The sequence below is a fragment of the Ambystoma mexicanum genome, chromosome 7q, assembly GCF_040938575.1.
Source record: "Ambystoma mexicanum isolate Mex_15411 chromosome 7q, UKY_AmexF1_1, whole genome shotgun sequence".
Lineage (NCBI taxonomy): Eukaryota > Metazoa > Chordata > Amphibia > Caudata > Ambystomatidae > Ambystoma > Ambystoma mexicanum.
In genome coordinates this window covers 831,206,148-831,226,801 of record NC_090941.1, presented here as the reverse complement: position 1 = coordinate 831,226,801, position 20,654 = coordinate 831,206,148, and the positions used below count along the sequence as shown (strand labels likewise).

The window sequence follows — 20,654 nt, the reverse complement described above, 5'->3', positions numbered from 1 at the left end:
TCCGACCTCCGCCATCAGGGTGTTAGGCGCAGGACGTCAAAGGGATCCCCTGCCGGTCTCTGTGCCTTCTCCAACCGCTCGGCAAGGGGCTTTTTTTCCCCCGAGGGCCGTGACGTGCTGTGCCGTGTAGCTGATCTCAACTGCACCTATTCGGGGTGCCAAACCGCGCTAACCTGGATGTCCCGCTCTGCACCGGTGGCTTTCTATGCGAGTTGCGAGCCCCGGGGAGGGCTGGTGCCGCTTCAGAAGGTATTGCAGAAGCTACGCAGTTCGGGAGCACGGGAGTCGCAGTCCTCACAGAGACGCTGCCATCTTGGAATTCTTGGATCAGTTTCTTGAAGGCACAGCAGCTTTTAGATTATGTTGAAGGGAACAGCGGTTCACCTTGGTCTTCCGGCTCGGCTTTGAGAGTAAGCATCAAGTATTGACTTCCACTTCTGAAAGATTTCCATCAGTGAGATGTCCCCAGATATACTGTTCATCTCTCATTCACTCGGCTGGGTCACACTCAGGCAACCAATCATTCAGAAGGGCATTCATGCAGTCAGGTAGGCAATCAGGCTTACAGTGCATTCAAGCCATTCTTCTCCATCCAGACACTCAAAACATGGAATGTGGATTCGGACAAGCACCCAGCCATCCAGCACTCCACACTGCATTCATACTAGTTTCAGGCAGGGCTGTCTCAGTCATTGTGTAAAACACCAGATACTAGACACCCATAACATGAAATGCGTATTCGTCACACACTCCATTCACCCAGGTCCCACCCTACGGGTGTACCCACAACGTACAATCATTGGGAAGGCTCCAGCCAGTCTGGCCTGGACTTCCCCACAATACCATATGTGGAACTTCTACCCAACAGCCAATCAGCCAATCAGGCAGAAGGGACAGAGTCAGGGCTTCCAGGGACTTTGGGAAAACAAGGTAACCGGCGATAGAAAGCAAGAGGCCACAGGGGCCATCTTGTTTTCTATCAGGAATCAACTGATTCCAATGGCAGGGCCTGGGTATCCCAAAATGGAGGATACTCAAAGCACCCGTCAATTCAGCATGGAGCTGCCAGCACCCCATACCCTGCTCTGTTGGCCACACACACAGGTGCCCAAAAACATACAGTAGAAGTACAGGGTTGTACCCCTACCCATGGGTGCCATAAGGATATCCCAAGGATCTGTTCACCACAACCAAAAAGAGGAAGAGCCGCACCACCAGGAGTCCCACATGAAGTCCTGCACGGAAATCAAGACCGAACACACATGATTAAGGCATAAAGGACAAGGATATGGAGGACCTGTCCCTCCGATTCATTTCCAGCATCACACTCCTCAAAAGCAAATTGTCCAAACTGTGTATATGATATGATAGGTTATTTACAATGCACTTAATACCCAGAGGTTTCTAAGCGCGGACGCAGGGATCGAACCTGTGTTGCTCTGTGTCATCTTGCTTCCCAGGAGAGCACGTTGCCACCGAGCTATCCTCCCGAGACACGTGTCCCGTGTACCGCGTTGAAGAAGAACTGGGTGCATTGCTTGCCCCTCGTCCTCTTCAGTTTACGTACAAAGCCTAGAAAAGATCCCCATTTGTCACCTCACAAGGTGGTCACTTGTCGGGTCTGGGAGACGGCAGACACACCAGATGTAGCAACCATGATGGCGACAGACCTGAGTGCAGGACCACAAAACCGCTGCTGCCTGGTGACTTTGTTGTCATTCCCAATTTCGTGCATAGGTGGAACAAATCTCGGTTCCACGGGCCCTACGAGGTGGCATTTGCACTCCCCTCGCTGTTAAGGCAAGGGGCTTGCAATATTGGGTAAACCCCTCTGCCATCCGCTGGGCAAAGCCAGACAGCACATTGGCACATCATTTTTCTTAAAAGAAGGGGCAGCAGTACCTGCACCCTATCTACCTCACCGGCCTGTCCAGGCACGATACGTGTGCAGTGTCACTCCGTTGACAGGCCTAAGCCCAGCTGCTATCTCCATATTCTTTTTTCAGGATCTCTTTCTCTCCAAGTACGTCTTGTACGTCTCTCCATTTCTTTGTTGTGTTTCTTTTTGCTTCCATTTCAGGAGAGAAGATGATGAATCACACAAATGTAAATAATTGTTCGTTAAGTAGGGATCCGAAGTGTAGGTGCGCAAATGACAATGTATGGGCCTATGCTTACTATTGTGGGGTGACCATTATTGCAAGTGTATGTATGATATTGATGGGACTATTGGGGCTTTATTGGGGAGAGTATGTTATAGGGGAAGGCCCTATAATGGGGAGGAATGGGATTGTATAATCAAACGGGGAAGTACATATAAATGTTAACAATTGAGGGTATACGTCATCCTGAATTTACCAACTCGTGGTATACGGACAGTGGCGTGGGAAGAAACGTTGTGAATGGAAGCTGTTGTGTGTTCACTCATTCCACAAGCACCGGGACTCCCAAGGTGTTAGTACTGCAAACGGTCCCAATTATAGAGGCACAATGCCTAGTTCATCATACGCTATGCAGAATAAAAGGAACGTTCCAGGCACACGGTATGCAATTGCATTGGTGGGTCCAGATTTTGAAAAGTGCAACGACAATCCAAACATAAATTGCGCGGAGTTACCCTATTTGATGGTGAAAGGATGCAAACATGTTGATAACAAATGGCAGGACACCACACTACCTTGCCTGGCAGAAGGACTGGTAACTTATAACAAGGACACAATAGTACGAGTGGACAATTTCTGTGCACAAATATGGACTGATCATATCACAAAGCTGATGACGTGGATTGCAACAATGGAAAAGCCGGTGCGAGTGCACAAGGAAGAAGTATTTGGACTATGTTTCTGCAGCAAGGGCACCGTCTTTGTCAGCTCAAACAAACATTGCAATAAGACTCTCCTGATTGCGGACATGAAGGAAGCGGTAGCTGTAATGGATTACTGCTGGGTCTGTGGCCAACAAGCTTACTTTCACCTCTCACCATCATGGAGGGACTGTTGTTCGCTAGCAACACTGCACTCAGTGCTGCTAGTAATCCCTGAAGAACACATGAAGGAGCGGGTAAGGAGTTACGCCTGCTGAGGAGCCAACTAGCCCTCCCATATTCGAAGAAGAGAAAAAGCCATTGTCCACACAAGAGCTACGCATCCTGCAGGAAAAGGACAGTTCCAACAACTAAACAGGACAAAAAGATCGAAGTACATATCCAAAGACTCTTCTCCATTGCTCGCTGAAATACCAGAGTAATACCAGCTCTTGAGCTTTGCAGAATCTCTGTTGCCGGGAATGCAGGCCGCAGCCAACGCCAAATGGTTGCAAATTGTGCACTGGAAGCTGGTCCAGCTCGCGAACGACAGAGAATGGGTTCAACGTGTTCAAGGTTGAGTTGCGCGCATTGAGAATTATGACGATGCTAAACCGCTATATGTTGGACATGTTAACAGCAATGGAAGACAGGGTTTGCCAATTTGTCGATTCCTGTTGCACATTCATGCAACATGAGGATGCAGAGAATGCATCGTTATCCCACCTCATTGCAGCCGTCCATGGCCTGGGTGTTCGTATGAAGAAGGAAGGAGGAGTACAGGAGAGTGTCTAGTTCACCATAGTATTTGACTGGCCAGGTCGTGGCTCAGAGCGATCATGAAGATGATGTCCATCATCGTGTTCATCCGTGTTATCTTCTGCACCTGCCAACTGGGACTTCGATGTTGTGCCAATGTAGCACCCAATAGCACAAGAATGATGGTATCAATTGGAGTTTCAAAAGCATCTTGCAAGACAAAACATATTGAACTACAGACTGATCTCCCACAGTGTGACCCTAAGCATGAAATGCTCCCTATCCCGTATGGAAATGAAGTTGATCATCTATACTACACTATCATTACTCAGCTCCCTGATAGAGAGAATTATACAGAGGTTTGGGCAGACCTGGCAGAGGATGGGGGATGCATCTATATGACTTGCTCACCTGAGGAATATGCATGTAGGGGGAGAGAGAGTTTGCGGTCAGTATGGAGGTAGTGGGTACCGATAAAGGGGACACAGCCATATGTGGAAGCAGAAAGGAGACAGCGGGAGCAGAGGGGTATTAAGGAGTTTGTTACTGTAGAAGTAACGAAAGGGGGGAATGTTGGGAAGGGGTTGAACCAGTATCACACCCCTAAGCACTTTAAAGTAAGGCGAGCAGCATTCAAACACTATGATGGGTCAGGGGGAGGGGACGACAGTGGACCCCACCCCAATATAATCAACCCACATAATATAGCCCAAGACACGAACAAGACTGCCATTTTGTATAGCTGTTAGTGCATTCTGTGTAGATGTTACTAACCATAGTTTGGACACAAGGCCAGCACGGCGAATACCTAATTTTATGCACTAGGCCCCAATTGTGAGATGAGGGAAATCACCCGCCATGCCCGAGCTCATGTGAGGACAACCCACACCCCAACCGCCATAAAGTTAATTCATTGTTCCAACAATGTTGTAAACATGTTTTTATATCGGCAAGGAATGCGCCATACAAGGCCACAATCACAGACCAACGCCTGGTGTGCATGTTATCTCACACTGGCCAAAGCATGACCCGGCCCATACCCAGGCGAGCAAGAGTACATCCCATATAACTGACTAAACCTCAAGATCCCTGAATTACATGGAACCAGGTGCCCTTTGACCACCAACCCCAAAGTAACATGTCCTGAAATGTTAAAAGAAGACAGACATTGCATGTCTTTGAGCTACAATCGTATGATTTGTATTACGAGGTGCTGGGAGGGATACATGATAGTTCAAAACAAGAGTGGAGACCTTGGAGCCGGATGGCGCGGAAGGGAGTGTGTTAAATGTGTGTGTGGAGGTTACAGTGCCCCAGAACCTCCTTTGAGCCAGTCTAAATGCCTGCCAGGTGCACACTATAAATGATAAAGTAGCATGGTGTTAGGAGTGTAGTTAATTTATTCTTTGACCTTCGTCAGTGGGAAGATGATCTCTGCGGCACCCACGTGATGGAAGATGGATGGACTGGGCTGGAACCAATGACCTGGCATCTCTTATGGGGCAGGCAGATCGTGTCTAGGCGCACACCAACCAGCCGCGCAGGTTTTTACTGCATATATTGCGTCACTATGACGATGTGTCTCTTCTTAAGCCTCTGCTTGTACCCTTTTTCTGACAGAATCTTCTTAGCAGTAGAGTTCTTTGCTGTTGATCTCATCCGTGTGCGAGATTAAAACTTGTCATCATTACAAGATCGACTTGGGCGTTTCTTCCCTGGCGGGTTGAAGCATTCAGGAACTTGCCTTCTCACTGCAGCACTTAAGTCCTTGCTTGCTGAATAGCTTTCCGTGTCACTTTACACAAATTAATTGACAAGGAACTGTTTATGGTAGAATGTTTAATTTGTGCACTGCTGGAGAATAACGCATGCAAATAAGAATCTGCAGAATCTGCATGTTGTTACTGATATCAAAACACAAAATGAACTTTTTTTCAAAACATTTCATTCAACTGCTCGAACTATTTCGATTCAACACATTACGAGTGGCATTATTGCTTTTTTAAATTCAAACATTCTAGATTGATTATATGGATCAGCCAATAGAAAATGTCATACATTATATTATGTAAGAGATGAGGTACTAAAACGGAATATTGTTTTGCCATGTATTATAAGGAATATTATACCTCCAAACATACATAAAAAAGGATATTGCAAGTCACCTTGGAGTTCTGTGACCTTATAAAAGAAACTCAGCCTTCAGCCTCGTTCCTCTATTTGGTCACAAAACTCCACAGTAACGATCAATATTCTTATAATGCACAGTAGGGGATACTTTATCCCATTCACAAATTAACATAATAAAAATAAAGTGTGTACACTGATTATTAAAGAGAATGTCTCAAGTTCACTGTGAGAAACCTGAAGGTCTGTCATCCAGGTGGCCAGGACACGGCCATCGCTATTGTAACCAGATTCCTGGGGGTGAACCAGTGTGGGAGGATCACCTGGATGGGGGTCTTCGGGGAGTGGAAGGGGGACACCGAAGGACGAGACACAGTATCCCCTTTCTTAGGACACCTTTTCTCCATACCAGGTAGGATATCTAGAAACTCAATCCCCCCCACCTCTTTGCAACACAAAAACGTACTCACGGGCAGTGTTTGGTTCGTGAGCAACAACGGACTAACACTAAAGCTGTATATACCCAACGTGTCGAAACACAAGGATCAGGAAGACTCAGGCAAATTACTGCTAATTACACACACCTGACTTCCATCACACTTTACCACATGGACAAAAGGTGGAGCACGAAAGCACACTCTAAGCAAGGACAAACGCACACGGAAGCAGCTATTCCGGGATGGCAATGTAAAATCGAGGAGAAAGTCGGCGAAACCAGAAAGGACGACAAGGAGGGAATTTCCCTTGCCCTTTTCAAGAAATGTCAAGGAAAAAAAACATAAGACCAGGAATACCAACTGACGAACAATGCAGCATTTGTAGAAGGTGCACAGGGCCCTCCTGCTTTGATGGACAAGGCGGGGAGAAGATATTGCCCTTGTGGTACCGTCCTGGACTCCAGCAAAGCGACGACAACAAGCTCAGCGTAGCCGGTGAGTCGGAAGAAGCTGATAGCAAGACGGGCTGTGTGATGCTCAAGGTCGCAATCAGCGACATTGTATGAACAAAGAAATTGTGTACAATTGAACTTTAAGAAACCAAGAACGGTATCAGAAACAAAGTGGTCCTGCGCCACATGGGCACTCACTCGAAGGTCACTGTTTTGGTACCCCAGGAGTGTGTAAAAAAGAATACTTAAATGTGAACAGAAGTGGTCCTGTAACGGCTTGAGTTGAATCCCGTGCACATTCGAATGTCTTTGTTCGCCTACGTGTGGAAATTGGTCTGAGCCCAGAAGAGGGGAACTCATTGTAAAAAGGAGGATCTTAGCCCGGCAGAGGGGGATGCAGGGTGAATAGCTAAATCACCCACGAAGATATTGTATGCTTGAATCCTGTGTACATTCGAAAGTCTTTGCCAGCGTGTTGAAATTGGTCTGAGCTCGGCTGAGGGCGACTAATAGTGAAAAGGGGTTTAAAGCGCGGCAGAGGCAGATCCCAGGGTGAATAGCAAAAACCACCCAAGAAGAAATTGTGAATGAATTTGTCTGAGCCCGGAAGAGGGGGATTGTGAATGTTGTGGATCCAACCCCAAAAGAGGGGGATCCAGATTGAAGAGTAAATAACCCAACATGAAAACCAAGGAAGGAACCTTTTTTCTTTATTGTTTATAGAACATCAGGCTCTCTGAGGCAAGAGACTTTGCACCAAAGAGACTGAGGAACAGAAAGGCCCTGATATAGGAGAAAAGAACTGTGACCTCGTGCCGAAGAAGCCCAGGAGTGAGCTGTGCTGCAGTGACCCGCCTTGTCCCGTGCTAAAAACGTGGGGAAGAGAAGCCCTGGCTTACACATCCTGACTTCATTTTGTCAACACTTTCTTCTTTTGTGAACATTATTAAACACTATTTTGTAGCATAGCAGTAAGGATTGGCAATATGTTTAATCAGTATAGGCCCTTTTTTTAAGGACAGTATCATTATTATTATTTGGTGGTCGTAGCTTGCTCCCATCGTAGAATTAGGTTTGAACTGTAATCGCTTGTGTCTGTCCTACTTTGATACCATGCCTTCCTTACACCACCTTTCATTGATGACTTAAAACAGCACTAAAAAGGAAGGTCCTAAATAGAAAGGTGAGTCTTTAATGGTGCAAGGAGGTACTCTACTTTGTTGGTCTAAGCATAATATTTCACTATGCAATTCTCTCATTATGCCGAAATCTGATGTTTTTAGTTGGGAATTTGACCCTTCATTCTTTTTAGGCTGGATAAAAGAGTGTATTGATCTTCTTTGTAGAACAATGAACAATCAACGGTTGATTATGTTCATTTTAATTTCAGGCATCAACACACTTCAAAAGGGTTGTTTTGTCCCTCGACCATATCAGGAAGATCCATTTAATTATATTTTATGCAAACAAATTACTCTTATATAGAATCAATAAATATGTCTATATAAAGATTTGTTAGGTTGGGAGCAAATCTAGATTTATGCTGACATTGTTCTTTTTGATCAGACACAGGTGGGGCTACAACGCACATTAGATCTTTTAACCCAATACATACAGAATAATGGCTTTTCTATTAAACGCAAATAAAACAGTGATCATGTTCTTTGGGCATAGTCATAAAGTCCAGACAAATGACTGGCTCATCGAGGAGAGTAAGTTGACTATTGTATGTCATCTTGTATACTCCAAGGTCCAGCCTATGGCAATTTTAGAACACTTAACGATAAAATCAAGAATTATAGCACAAATGAAAAAAATAAAGTCTACATACTGTCCCACTTTTCAACTACTACAACCTGCAGGTAATACCCTGTATTACTTATGGGTTGAAGTCTCGGATGACTTTGCCAGAGAGGACCCGACTCCTTTAAAAGGATTCATTTGGAAAGTGCCTAATATCCCTACCTGCCTTCCCATGACCTTTGTATAGGTAGATTCCATCGCAATAGAATTTGCCGCAGACGATTTAATCACATTTTTTTGCTGAATTTTTACGTAAATGTATGTGGGGGTGGCTTGGAGTAACAAAGGTGGAGGGGGCAAGGGACTGCGAGGAGTCACCCCTGCACACACATGCAGTGGAATGGCAAAAAAAAACAAAAGAGGATATTGTTTGCGGTAATAGAAAACTCAATAGAATCACGTAGATCCCATGCCCTTACTTACACTTGAACTGAATTTACAATCACTGTTTTCAATTATGAGCTATGAAAAAGTAGAGCCAATGCACATGATCCTAAATCCCTCAAGACACACATTGTTTTCAGCCCTATACTCGATTCTGAGAAATTGAGTCATTGGTCCTTCGTAAATTTGTTATATCTAAAATGTACTTTCTGGAAAAGATGGCAATGAGTATTGACTATTTTATGAATAATTTCTCGAAAGTTTAGACTAAAGTAAAAACATATGATTGGGCACTGCAATATGAAAATCTGAGTACTTATTTTACAAAGAATACAATGTATTCAGGAAATATGGGACAATAGCTAGATACATGGAAAACTTCCCAGATATAAATTCTAGGCCAGCATTCACATGTGTTTTATGTTCAATTTGTTGCCAATGCTAGAAAGACATGGGCCCAGGAGGGGACTAAAAATCGCAACAAAATGTTGTCAGTTATGTAAATTCCTGGAGATACTAGAAACTTTAAAACTCTCGTTAGTGAATGGTAATACTACCCTACCAAATTCGGGAGAGAATATTCAGTTAATTTAAATAGGAGGACAACCAATACTCTCCCTTCTTTTGATACAGGACATTACATTCAAATTCTACAGCATTCATAATTGCACTTCTTTGATTCCGTACATTACTGTGTGAAGGTCTTGTAGAGAAGACCACACTTTTAGTGTTATTTTAACTATGGTTATTTTTGTTTAAACTAGTGAACCCATACTTGTACAGTTGAAGGAGTCCTCACTGCCTTCTGATTAAAGGTGCCACTATTGTTCTGACAACTTTTCTTTTCAGAGAAGTGTTTTACTTAATAAATCATAAAGTAGAAGTATGGGTGCAATATGCCCTAAAATACGCGAAATAGAAAGAGTGGAAGAACTGTTCACTCCATCTCTTGGCAAATTTGTTGTGCTGTTCCTCAACTACGTTAGTCTTGTGCATTAACACATTCTTCTGCTTAATATACAATATCACTTTGTGGTGCCCGATTTGGTTATTAAAGCCACACATTTCAGGATAATATTTTATATAGTTGCCAGTCATCACAATTGATTAAATCATGCCCCCTTGCACCATTACGATTTCTCCTGCAATGTCCTCCATGTTCCTTACCATCATGCGGTCAAGTTGCACAGGTTGCAGCCTAAAAGCCCACCCGTCGCAGTTAAGCACCAACCAAAAGAACATAACATCCATTTTAGACTTTAATTGTGAAGGAACTGGTAATGTTCGAGCCAATTAAAGGATTAGCAATGGGTGAAATACACCAAATGAAGAAAGAGCTAAGAATATATCTGGTAAATGAAAATAAAGCAAGATAGGCTCCTACGCCATTGTCATGCATAATTGTTACCGGATGATCGAACGACATTCTAGAGAGAATTGATAAAATACCAATAAGCAATATTTTTAACTAACTTAACTAGTGCAGAAGAAAGGGATAATGTTCTATGAAAATGGACAAGAAATGACATGGGAACAAGGCATAAAATAAGCAGTGTCGCATAACAATTTGCTATATTTAAACAAGTCGTGTCAAAGCTTAATAAGCAAGGAAAAACCGGGAAAAATTGAGGAAAGTGACCCAGAACTTGCACCGCAGATCAACCCAAGACAAACATTAGTTTACTAAAAAAGATACAATCATTTTATTATCATTTCAACATTAAGACATACATATTAAATCTACATGAGCTCGTATCAAATATAAGCTTATTTTTTTATACAGATAAAGTGCATCATCATAAAGTGCTTATCTAAAAGCGAGACCGTCTGCCATGCATTCCTGTCTTGTCTTCAGGGCTTTCTCGAGTCTCTTCACTCTGTTCACTGCAAGTTCAAATGGGATAATGGAGAGAGAGTGCAGCAGTAATCATCTCCTCCAATTTCATGTGCCAAAGGCCTGTGTGGGAGTGCTAGGCAAGATTTACATTTTTGTTTCTCAAAATAATTGCAAACCAGAAGTAATCGGGATAATATTTTATTAAGCTAACTGTATCCTGTCTGCCAAAGGTATGTGTATTTCAATTCCATTTATAAAATTGTGATTTGTTACATAATGCATAATTACAGTATTGCCACTGTAAAAACACTGCACTGTCTCCATGCTTTACTGTAAAGTGTAGGTTAGTGTACCGAAATCTGTGACAACTATATTAGATTTTGTTGACGAGTGGGCATTTTAATATGTACATAATCACAAGGCCAAATGCTTTTGATGGCAAACCTAGTTCTGTGACCGGCTGGTTCCATGCATCTATGCAACTGGTGCTCAACCCATGTGCTGATCCCATACTCCTTGACATTCTATCTCATCACCCTGTTGCTTTATACCAGATTCCCTGAAAGTGAGATGGCAGCAAACTACAATATTTCGCCTAGTTTACCCAGTTGCCTGCCTACTACACCATCCACTCTGCTTAGTCCCTTTCTTTCCTCTTATAAAATGAATAGACAAAGCTAATTAAATGTTTATTCATAGTAGTGATCAATCGCTCCATCCAGTCTGTACCATCTGTAGATCTACTGCACTACCATATGCTGTAGTTCACCTCCAGAGCTCGCTTTGCTCTAAGATTATGATTGCATTATATATAAGCACCTGCAGTAGAGCGGGCTGGCCAAACTGTTTTCAGAGCATTTTTATCATATCTACTTATGTGTGTCCATTCTGCAGCTAGCTTTTACAAACATTCATCCAGGGGTCCTAAAGTGTTTTCCCAACTCGCATAGTCGAATAGATTTTAAGAGGAGCCAGTACCATTTGCAGGGGATGTTTGAAACATTTATTTAAACTTTACTTTGTTTTCAGTAATGAAAAATAAAAGTTTCACTGTGCATGGCTGGCCCTTGGGTGGCAGCAGTGTGTCAAACTAAAGTGGGTGTGTGGTGACATGCACCATTTTACATGAAGCGCATTTAAATTTGTCATCCGTTGCCATGGGTCTAGAGCATTTTTCTTCGGTCGATTGGGTAAACTAAGCTATTCGATCTGCAGATCTAGTAGAATTTGCGCAAAGCCCGATGTATCTCACCAATGTCTTACTTTAGCGGTACACAAAACAGTTGTATTGTTGCCCGTTTTATATCTAGTATTGTCTGTTGGCATTACTAATATTAGTACAACATTGCTAATGAAATGGGTTTGTTTGCTAATCAAGAACATTTTAATACTCTGCTAATCAGTTTTGAAAGACTAATGTATGCCTGTGGTAACGGTTGAGAAATATATGAAAGTGTCAAAATTTGCAGTTAAAGAAGCAATCTTGAACTATGCGAATGATGGATTTACTTTGTATTATTAAAGGTCAATAAGCAAATCATTTTCTGCTGATCCTGTATATTTGTGGCTGTTGAATCTGGGAGCATGATTTCTTCTGATGCTACAGTAGTAGTTCAACATTCAGACAATGAATTCATAATAACATACATTTAATCAAACAAATACAAAAAATTAAAAACACGATTATTAAAATATGAATCCTTACCTGACGGTCATGTTGCATAAAATCATCACTTTCCAAAGTTTTACATTTGTACGACTCTCCTGATAAAGTCACTTCAAAAGATATGTATCGTGTTAATCCACATGCTTGGCAGATTGCCTCTCTACTTCGGACTCTGCTAATCTGCATAAATGGGTAGCTTTCCACTCGCTCCTGTTACAAAGAAATAACCTGTGAATTTTAAAAACAATCATTTGCTCCGGTAATGCTCTAGAATCTTCAAAATCATATTGAAGATATTCATCATCATGTGAATGCAGAAATTATAGTTTTGAAATGTCATTCCTATATATTCTCATTGCTGTGCTAATCTTTTAATTGCATCTGTGAGAAACCTGAAGATGTCTCCCTGACTAGTCCCCGGGAAGCGGTCATCCAGGTGGCCAGGACACGGCACTGCTATTGGGTCCAGTTCCTGGGGGTGGACCAGTGAGGGAGGATCACCTGGATGGGGGGTGGGGGGGTCCTCTGGGAGTGGAAGTGGGACACAGACGGGTGAGACGCGGTATCCCCCCTTCTTGTAACAACTTTTCCCCAGCCTACCATGTAGGATACTCATGTTACCCCCCCCTTTTTGACACAAACAATTTCGTATACCATGAAAGACGATGGACTAACACCAGAACCTTTCACCTCACATGTCCCAACACAAGGGTCCAGCAAAGTTAACCAGGCACAGGGTCCAGCAAAGTTAACCAGGCACACACACCTAACGGCCCTTTCCCTTCTCCACAGGGATAAAAGGTGGAGCACAAAAGCACAAGACGAGCAAGGCAGACTGCACCACGAGACAGCTATCCAGGCACGGCAGTTCAAGAAGAGGAGAAAGGACTGGAGAACCGAGAGGGTGACAAGGGGAGAGACAATCTTGCCCTTCCCGATTAAGACCTGCAAAGCCTCAGTGGAAGGAATCGTAAGACCGCGAACAATAGCCCGAGTGTTGCAGCAGATGTCAACGGTACACAAAGCATGCATATGCTGATAAGCAGGACAGAGATAGACGCCTGCTACCGTGGGACCGGCCTTGTTCCCGATAAAAGGAAAGCCAAGCAGTTCATCACAGCCGGTGAGTCGCGGGGAGAACCGATAAGAAACCGAACCTTGTTGAATGAAAGTCGCAAAGTGGCACATTGAAGAAAGTTCAAAGAACTATAAAGTCTCAAGGGAAAATCAGCTGCAGAGGGGTCCGGCATCACGCGGGTGCTCGCTAGAGAGACTCTGGTTGATCCCGCGTTGAATGAAACTACTGATTCCAGAACGCCCTAGCGGAGCAGAGAGAAAAAGGTCAAAGTGGTCATACAGGGGTCTAGGAAAATCCCTGTATGGTCCAAAGTCTTTGACCGACAAACCATGGAGAACTCAAGGGAAGTGAATCCTGCATCCGAAGAAAGTAAAAGGAATTGTGAAGTGACAAGAGTGAACCCGACGGAGGGATGCCAATAAAGAGCGGTGGAGTATAGCTTCCCAAGGAAAAGTGTGCTGACAAAAGGTAAACCCGACAGAGGGATGTCCACTGTGAAATGTTTAAAAAGACATCGAGGGACTGGCCACAAGGGGGCGCACAGATGAACAACTTCTCCATGTGAGCTTTAGCCCATGGTCCCCAAAAAGTGGTGTGAGCCCCCACCATAGGTCCCACCCGCAAAAGAAGTCGATGGAATCCACTGTCAGAAGGGGTCCTGCACGAGGTAAGTGAAAACCCGAACGAAATCGGATGCGATTTCGCTGAGAAAACTGCATCCTTTAAGTTGAGACCCAGCTGCGTAGTGGTTGCTGGCCCCACGTGAGCTCTAGTGGATCTGCATAAGAGTTTTGCCATGCGGACACGGAAGGAGGCGTTTGCTACATCCAGAAGACCACAACAACGGCTGCAGTACCTCACCGAGACCCGCCCCGTGATAAGGCGGGCAGAAAAAACAAACTGCGGAGCTACTACGAGGAGGCCGTGGCTCTGCCCCGGTGAACCGTGACTCCAGTGAGAGGGGGCTTGAAGCCTCAGCTCTGTGTCCCACTCCTATACAGACTTTGCTCCCCCTTCTAGCGCTGCGATAGACCAACACCAAAGCTTCTTGAAAGATAAGAGATTGTGGCCACTTTTGCAATAAGTCACTCCCAGCAAGGCGCAATGTCTTCATCCTACCCTTAATTAGAAGTGGTCTAGATTGAGTGATCACCTAGATATCGTGAGGCTCCGGCCATCTCTTTAAGGGTGTCACGCAGATTCCCATCGCCACATCTGATCCACCATCCACGTCTGAGAAGGTTGGGCCCCCACTATAGGGGCGTGTGCCCTCCTCTCCACCTATGGAAGTCGGGTATAATTTTCTGTCCCGTACAAGATCCTAGAGAAGACAGTTGTACTGAACGCACCTCTTCGAATGACCCTGGGCTACGTACATATGAACATAAAAGAAACTCGCACCAAATAGATTCTCCCCATGTCGTCCTCACGCTGCCCCCCCCTACAGATTCCACAATGGCAACCTCAGGAGCACAGACGGCCGCAACTAAAGCCAATGTAGGAGACCTGTTGACCAAAATTAAAAGTATTGGAGCCGATATAGGTGCGAAGGTAGATAAAATAACACAGAGGATTGACAAGATGGAAGAGAGAATCGAAGAGGCAGAGCATAACCAGACCTCTCTCAGCACACTGGAATCCCAGATGGACCAGAGAATTGCAGACATTGAAGCCAGAGAGGAGGAATTTCGCATGAAAATTGATGATTTAGAAAATCGAGAAAGACAATAACATACGCATTTTTGGTATCCAAGAGAGGGAGGGGGAAACTGAACAAGATCGAAAGAGAACCCTCCAGGCGCTCATGAAAATCCTGTTCGAAGATGTCTCCATCGATTAACCAAAACTTGATTGCATACATAGCGCTGGGGGTACTGCAGCGGGCCCAAAGACAGTCCTGTCGAGGTTTCACAATTTCGCCGACAAAACCAGGGTTCTGGAAAAGGCCAATCGCAGTGCACAGATTCCCCTGGAAACGGCGAGGTTCTCGATTGACCAAGATTTGTCTTCTCTCACATTAGCCATGAGAAGGAAGTGCATCCCACTCACCAAGTGGTTGAAGGAAAAAGGCGTACGATATCGATGGGGCTACCCCTTCTCTCTCATATCTGAATGGGAGGGGAGAACGATCAAGGTGAAATCGGAGAAGGACATTTAGAATTGCACGGCCGACCTATTGGGTGATCAGGAGGAAGAAACAAATCAAGGAGGATGAAGGAGAGATATTAGACAATGGCGCATCAAAGGACCGAGGTGAAAGCGAATCCCGGGGTCCAGGATGTTCAGGAGAATGAATGCATCCCCAGATGTGGAGGCATGACTTTTGGGTGAACCCAGGTAATGAGAAGAACATCTTTTGATGGTGCGCTGGCAGCAGGGCAGAGACGACTTCGGACATCTGGCTTCCCATTGGAGGTTAAGGGATGCTCAGAGATGATCCCAAGTACCACTGACACATTGGTGGAAGGCGCCGATGTAGGGGGTTCGAGGATGGGATGGGGGAGGGGTAACAAAAAGGGGCTCAATGGTTAGTTGACTGTTTTGCGAAGGGACCAGGGTAGTTCCGGTTCTCACTGGTGATCCGACTCCAGCTGGAAGAAATTAGCCAAGCTGGTGCGGACGCTGTTGGGAGTTCAGGGGAGGGAGAGGGGTAGAGGGATGTGGGAGGTTAAGTATGCAGTGTTACGCAGGTATGGGATGAGTGGTCCTTTGAGTCACATAAGGAATCCAGGTCTGTTAAGGTTCACCATGGGCATGCGACAAGTTCCGGATAGGTAATGGCAGCAATTTCTGACATGACGAAAGGTGCTCTTGCTAGAATCTGCACACTTAATGTCAAGGGGCTCAACTCCCCTAAAAAAAGGTCTATGGTGTACAGAGTATTTAGGAGGTCGAGATAGACGTGCTTTTTCTGCAGGAGACCAAGTATGCTTGGGGTGAGGAATGTAGTGTTAGAGCCCAAAGTGGGAATGGAATATTGGGGATCTGGCCCTCTGAAGAAAGCGGGTGTAGGTATACTGGTTAAGAAGGGGATGGGTCATAAAGTTTCTAAGGTATGGATGGACATGGAGGGGAGAGCTCTGATGGTGGTGGGTACTATGAGAGGACAGACTATCACGCTGGCAACATTGTACGCCCCAAATGTGAGACAAGCAGATTTTCTACAGCGCACAATATCAAAAATAATGCTCGAGGCCGCAGGACATGTGATTCTCGGAGAGGACTTCAACCTTTGGGCGAACACCAATAGGGACAGGCAAACAGCTGCTCCAGATCCGCCTGAACCGGCTGATGCCAGCATAACGGCGGTGGCAGGAATGATGCAAACATATAGACTACAAGACATATGGCGGGAAAAACATCCAGATACCATGGGTTACACCTTCTATTACGCACCTCACTGCACATGCACGAGAATTGATTATATATAAATCTTCAAGGAATTGGCGGATGTCAAAGCCTGCTCAGAAATTGAACCCATCACCTGGTCACACCATGATATGGTCTCTGTGGCCCTAGATCTGGGATCTCTACCACGTAAAGGGAATACATGGCGATGCAACGAGTCCTTGTGAAAAGACCCAGTCGTTCGAACGGAAATGGTAACCAAAATAGAAGAATACCTCAAGGTTAACAACAGAGGCGAGGTGTCGAAAAGAATGATGTAGGACGCAGGGATAGTGACCTGGCGAGGGATAATAATCAGAGAGGGTGCCAATAAGAAAAGGGAAAGGACCCTGATAGAAAATGAACTGAGGAAGGAAATAACGCACTTGGACTGGGTGGCTCGGACTGCCACGGAGGATAGGGTGGAGAAGATTGCGCTGGCCAAGCAGAAGCGGGACGAACTTCGCTTCCTTGAAGCTCCAGCTCCTTAAACAAAAACATTATTTGAAAGGCGATAAGGCCACCGCTCTCTTGGCAGCTAGGCTGTGTGGACAAAAAGAGTACAGATGGGTGGCATCTATAGACAAAGGGGTGTGAGTTACTCAGGACCCACAGAGTGGACACATCCCGGAAGCATTTGCACGGTTTTATGAACACTTATATGAATCTGAAATGACACACGATAGAATCGAAATGGACAACTACGTGGCCGGCGTAGAGATGCCTGAACTCATGTGAGGAGGCGAACGTGGTGGACGCCCCCATCCCGGCTGAGGAGGTCAAAATACAGTAAAGAGGTTAACGCTGGGAAAAGCTCCCGGAAACGACAGCTACACGGCAGGCTTCTTAACGATATCTTGGAGACGGTTGTGTAGCACCGGACTCCTTCTCAGAGGCACTGATTTGGGTCATACCTAAGGAAGGCAGGTCCCCAAACATTCTGGATCACACCGCCCAATATCCTTACTCAATATCGACGTAAAGATTTATACGAGAATCTTAGCAGCTCGGTTAGCGACATACATGCCTCGGCTCATACACCCGGACCCAAACCTACTTGCATATCGCCACTCTCTCCAGAGTATGGCGCGAAAGGCAAAATACGCTGCCCATGCACACTGTTTAGCCATACTGTACCCCAACATATTTCATTGCTTACCTTTCTGTGTGGTTATACATAATGCCAAACCCAGGATGGCACTTGGCCCATATGCAGCATTTAAGCTTGTAAACACTTGTACATGCTTTGAACAAAAGCAGCACTAGAGTCAGGGTTTGGACACTAAACTTGAAATAAGGAGCAACCATGGGAACTGGTTTCGAACCACTGAGCCAGTGCTCTACATAGTTTACAATGTAAACTGTTATGGACAATGACAGGAAATGGTCTAAAATTAAAACAAACTCTTTGATTGAAATATGCAATAATATTTGTAAACACATTTTTTTAACTGAACAAAATCAAAGGAAAACACTGGACACCTGGCGCATAGTGGTGTCCCATACATTTATTTGGATTTGTAGAGCGTGCTACATCCCAGTGGCATCGAGGCGCGTTACAGGTGATTGTAAGTAGGCTTGGTTCAGGGTTACATTGAAAGCGGCCCAACAGTAAAAGTTTCTTAGTTACAAATTACAAGTGGTTGTATGAATTCATACATAGGTAGTTACAACATTAGTATGCAGAGCAAGATCAGTTAAGTTTCATCACAAGTGTTAACATCCGGCCACAAAAGCGAGCTGAAGGTACGGGAGCAGTTACTGGCTACAGAATCATACAAATAACCTGGTTATGATTGCTTTGCAGAATGCTATGTGCGAGTTAATCATCCTAATGTGAGAGGGTAAAGAGTTCCAATGAGAGATGGCCATGGCAGGGAAACTGGTGCCGCTATTGTACACACCTCCTAACCAGAGTGTTAGTGGAGTAGTGCAAAGGTTTGAACACTCCACTTTCAAAAAAGTTAGTCTTGTGGGTTGGGTTTGAACCTTTCCGCCAGTGCTCAAATTTATTTATATATATATAGATATTCACTAACCAAAACGTTGTTGAAGGAACGTTATGGTTAAGTTGCACTAGTAAAAAACGTACGCAATTCAATGGACAAACGTTGTTACAGGGACGTTATGGTTACAGGTAAAACCGAAACCCCCCAGAAATTTGCCAGTTATGGTAAGCTAAGCAACCATAACTCACGCTACCACCGTGCACTGCAAGGACTAACACTCATGACATCAAAGAGGACATCACAAATGTCATTGATGACATGACTGATGACATCACATGTGTAATAAAAAGCCTCCAGAAGGGATTGTCATTGTAATGTTGGCAGAAAACTATCAGCCATCATTGGAAGAACTATCATGATATAAATAGTTTATTAACAAATCCATAGCTATAAACACCATTGCATTACACAGTTCATTCCAGTACATGAACCCACACATGTAGTAACGTAGCCATTGTCTACAGCATGCATCATACAGGTGCAATAATAAAAATCTATGCATGTTGAATGGTAAAATGATGAATGCTTTCATTTCAGTTTTGTGTAATGTGAAACATGTCATAAGTAGCTAAGAATGCCTCGCTTACTACATAATTGTACTACGATATACAAAACATAAAGAGAATGCATACAAATATGAGCATAAACAAGGAAAGGAAAGTAAGCAAAACAGTGGCAGTACTACCAGAAAGTGTTCATAACCTAACTGATCATCTTCATGCACAGAAGTGATTGCTGTGTTTCAGGCTTTATCATATCTTGTGCACCCACTGCATTACTGCATTTTCCCAACCATGCCCGCACTTGCTGCTGTTTGTATATGATTCTTGTCTTTGCTGCATGGTATCACTTTGTACGACCACCCCTCCCTTTCTCGGCAGGTTGGACGCCACCCAGTGATTGTGAAGAGCCGCACTGTTTGCAACCACTGTTTGCAACCACTGTGGCTATTAGTATGGACGAACCAGCTTCAGTATGCTGTACAGTACATCTATACAAAATAAGAGTATCGTCTTAAAAACCTATGAAATTCAGTGCAAAAAAACGTTGCTAAAGGGAAGATATGGTTAACTTGCACAACTAAAAAACTATGACCTTTCCTTAAAACACAATGCTAAAGCAACATTCAGGATAAAATGCCCTACTAAAAACCTATGAAATTCACTAACAAAAATGTTGTTAAAGGGACGTTATGGTTAAGTTGCACTAGTAAAAACCTATGTAATTCAAAGGACAAACGTTGTTACAGGGATGTTATGGTTACAGGTAAAACCGGAAAACCCCAGAAATTCGCCAATTATGGTAAGCTAAGCAACCATAACTTGCGCTACCGCAGTGCACTGCAAGGACTAACACCCATTACATTAAAGATCACATCACAAATGTCATCACATGAGTGGCTGCCTCTTTTTTTTGTTCAGTAACATATGTACACTGGGTGCTTTTTTTCACTGGGAGTCGGGAACTAAAAATTGAAAAGGTACTATATTTGTTGACCTTACCCTTCTCATATGGCCTTAAACTACTTTCCTTAGCGTTCACGCACAAGATATGATAAAGCCTGAAACACAGCAATCACTTCTGTGCATGAAGATGATCAGTTAGGTTATGAACACTTTCTGGTAGTACTGCTACTGTTTTGCTTACTTTCCTTTCCTTGTTTATGCTCATATTTGTATGCGTTCTCTTTATGTTTTGTGTATCGTAGTACAATTATGTAGTAAGCAAGGCATTCTTAGCTACTTATGACATGTTTCACATTACACAAAAGTGAAATGAAAGCATTCATCATTTTACCATTCAACATGCATAGATTTTTATTATTGCACCTGTATGATGCATGCTGTAGACAATGGCTACGTTACTACATGTGTGGGTTCATGTACTGGAATGAACTGTGTAATGCAATGGT

At 44.1% G+C, this 20,654-nt stretch overlaps 1 protein-coding gene across 1 annotated transcript in view; it reads right to left on the bottom strand.

The window, feature by feature from the left end:
- CCDC82 (coiled-coil domain containing 82) overlaps positions 1–20,654 on the bottom strand; it is a 362,315-nt gene that overhangs the window by 108,438 nt on the left and 233,223 nt on the right. The window contains exon 6 of the mRNA XM_069639163.1: positions 12,308–12,478. Coding sequence (XP_069495264.1) covers positions 12,308–12,478 — 171 coding nt within the window. The remainder of the gene's footprint in view (positions 1–12,307; positions 12,479–20,654) is intronic.